General features: G+C 39.0%; 2 protein-coding genes across 3 annotated transcripts in view; one reads left to right on the forward strand and one right to left on the reverse strand.

Annotated features, from left to right (window-relative positions):
• LOC106869276 (beta-galactosidase-1-like protein 2) overlaps nucleotides 1-2884 on the reverse strand; it is a 58080-nt gene that overhangs the window by 19364 nt on the left and 35832 nt on the right. The window contains exons 8-9 of the mRNA XM_014914948.1: nucleotides 2622-2780; nucleotides 1118-1258 (exon numbers count right to left, since the gene is read on the reverse strand). Of these exons, the coding sequence (XP_014770434.1) occupies nucleotides 1118-1258; nucleotides 2622-2780 (300 nt within the window). The remainder of the gene's footprint in view (nucleotides 1-1117; nucleotides 1259-2621; nucleotides 2781-2884) is intronic.
• The window catches only part of LOC106869281 (radial spoke head 1 homolog), a 62755-nt gene that overhangs the window by 6136 nt on the left and 53735 nt on the right, over nucleotides 1-2884 (forward strand). The gene's annotated exons all lie outside the window — the stretch shown is intronic.

A 2884-nucleotide genomic window follows, 5' to 3' on the forward strand; every position in this document is an offset into this window, starting at 1 on the left:
GTAAGCGACTGAGTGCCAGCAACAATTATCCTCAACGTGGAGGCGCAATGGCCCAGTGTTTAGGGCAGCGGACTCGTGGTCATAGGATCGCGGTTTCGATTCCCAGACCGGGCGTTGTGAGATGTTTATTGAGCGAAAACACCTAAAGCCCCACGAGGCTCCAGCAGGGGATGGTGGCGAACCCTGCTGTACTCTCTCACCACAACTTTCTCTCACTCTTACTTCCTGTTTTTGCTGTGCCTGTAATTCAAAGGGTCAGCCTTGTCACACTGTGTCACGCTGAATCTCCCCGAGAACTACGTTAAGGGTACACGTGTCTGTGGAGTGCTCAGCCACTTGCACGTTAATTTCACGAGCAGGCTGTTCCATTGATCGGATCAGCTGGAACCCTCGACGTCGTAAGCGACTGAGTGCCAGCAACAATTATCCTCAACGAAAATAACTGAAGATGCAGACGCATTTTTGCTTGTTGATACTTTTAGTTTAAGTAAGCTTTGGCTCCTGCTCATCAAGCTGTATTATATATTTATATCTGCATTTATGGGTGCGTACGATGTGTACATACATACATGTGTGTGTGTGTGTGTGTGTGTGTGTGCATGTGTTTGTGTGCATGTGTTTGTGTCTCCCTTTTCACATAATAGTTGTTAACAAGTGTCGACATTGTACAAGTGGCGTCCTGCATTTCCAGTCTTCTGCGAAAATATGTCTGGTCTTGGAGTAGAGTTACCTTACCTGAAAACAGGTGAGAGTTAGTGACAGAAAGGGCATCCGGCTGTAGAAACTCTGCCTTAAATTCCATCCCACTCATCATCATCATCATCATTTAACGTCCGCTTTCCATGTTGGCATGGGTTGGACGGTTTGACCAAAAACTGGTAAGCTGCGCCAGGTTCAAGTCTGATTTGGCACAGTTTCAGATTTGAACTTTCTGCAGCTCCCTGGCTTACTAGTTCATTATTTTTAACCTTCAAGACTTTGATATGTTTGTTTATTTTCAGAATGACAATATAGGGTAGGTGTGAGAGGCTGCTGCACCCAGCAAGTTTCAACATAAAATAGGTAGAATATCTGAGCCAGATTTGGCTGGTTTAAAAGCCAAAAGGGTCAAACTTACCATAACTAGTGACATCTGGTGCATATTTGTCTCTCTGACCGTTTGCTCCAGCCATGAATCCAAAATTTGTTCCACCCATAAACATATAGAAGTTGAATGATGCATTTTGATTTAGAATAAACTGGAAGGTTTTCTTGAATGCTACAAAGAAAAACAAGAGATTAAAACTTATTTAAACAGAGAAATTTTGTGGTGTGAAATAGCAAAGGTTGAAACCTAACAAACACTTGGGAAAGAAATATATACCTTTTTATGCAGTTTAATCCTCGTAGTTGAGTAGTGATTTTACCCCATGGAATGGTAGGAGTCTCGGAATTTTGTTTTTTTTAATTTTTAAATGGAGTTGTAATTATTTACTTTTAATACTTTTTTATCATTCCACCATTTGTCTCAGAAAAACAGAACTATTCTGTACAATATCAAAAACAGGTAGGTAGATGTGTGTATTTATTTTTAATTGGGAATATTATTACTTTCTGTTGATTAATATATGTATATGTATATATATATATATATATATATATATATATATATATATAGAGAGAGAGAGAGAGAGAGAGAGATCATCCTCATCATCATCGTCATCGTTTAACATCTGCTTTCCATGCTGGCATGGGTTGGACAGTTTGACTGAAGTCTGGAAAGCCAGCAGTTGCACCAGGTTCCAATCTGATCTGGCAAGGTTTCTACAGCTGGATGCCCTTCCTAACACCAACTACTCCGAGAGTGTAGTGGGTGCTTTTACGTGACACCGGCACAAGGGTCAGTCAGGTGGTTCTCGCAACGATCACGCTCAAAAGGTGCCACCGGCACATGTGCTGGTAGGGCAACTCTGGCAACAATCACACTCGAATGGTGCTTTTCACGTGCCACCAGCATGGGAGCCAATCTGTGGCCCTGGCAACGATCACTCTCGAATGTGCTTGTAATGTTCCACTGGCATGAGTGCCAATCAGGCGGTACTTTCATTGGCTACGTCAGCGATTTTGATTTGTTTTCACACACACACATATATATGTATATATATACATATATATATATATATACATACACATAGAGATCTGCCAATCAAATTGGCAGATCAAAACGATCGTCAATGTATCATTACATAATCTCCACATAATTAATTAAATCAATGGCTAACTAGCGCAATTGACCTGCTTCTTCCTGTGTTTGTTTCTCCATTCTCCAGTTGATTATAATTATAAACTGCGGTTTAAACAATAAATTACCTGCCTCTGGATACCTTCTAACAAAGACGGTACCCACACAAGTAATCTCCAGGAGTGCCTTCGGATTTAATTATCCCCTGGTTGCTTAAACACTTAAACCTACCTGTTGAATGTTTAAACAATCCTATCACACACACACACACATATATATATATATATATACATATAAACACACACACATACACACACATATATATATATATGTATGTGTGTGTGTGTTGCCTAAGCATATTATGTTTTATAAAATAATAAAAAAACAGAAAGCTACTAACTTCCCAGAGATTTTACTTCTCGATATTGGTTGCCCCAATGATCAAACCAACCAGTCCAAAATTCCATAACCATTAATGGATTTTCAGGATTTATGTCTGTAATGACTTTGAATATGTCTTTTCCTCTCTGGTAGCCACCAAAATTTGCAGTCAATAGAACTGTTCAAGAAAAAAAAAATAAAATAAAGGGAAAATGAGAATCAGAACAATACATTTATTTTTTATGGTTTATTTGTTGATATACATATATATATATATATATA

The sequence above is a fragment of the Octopus bimaculoides genome, chromosome 5 (assembly GCF_001194135.2).
Source record: "Octopus bimaculoides isolate UCB-OBI-ISO-001 chromosome 5, ASM119413v2, whole genome shotgun sequence".
Classification (NCBI taxonomy): domain Eukaryota; kingdom Metazoa; phylum Mollusca; class Cephalopoda; order Octopoda; family Octopodidae; genus Octopus; species Octopus bimaculoides.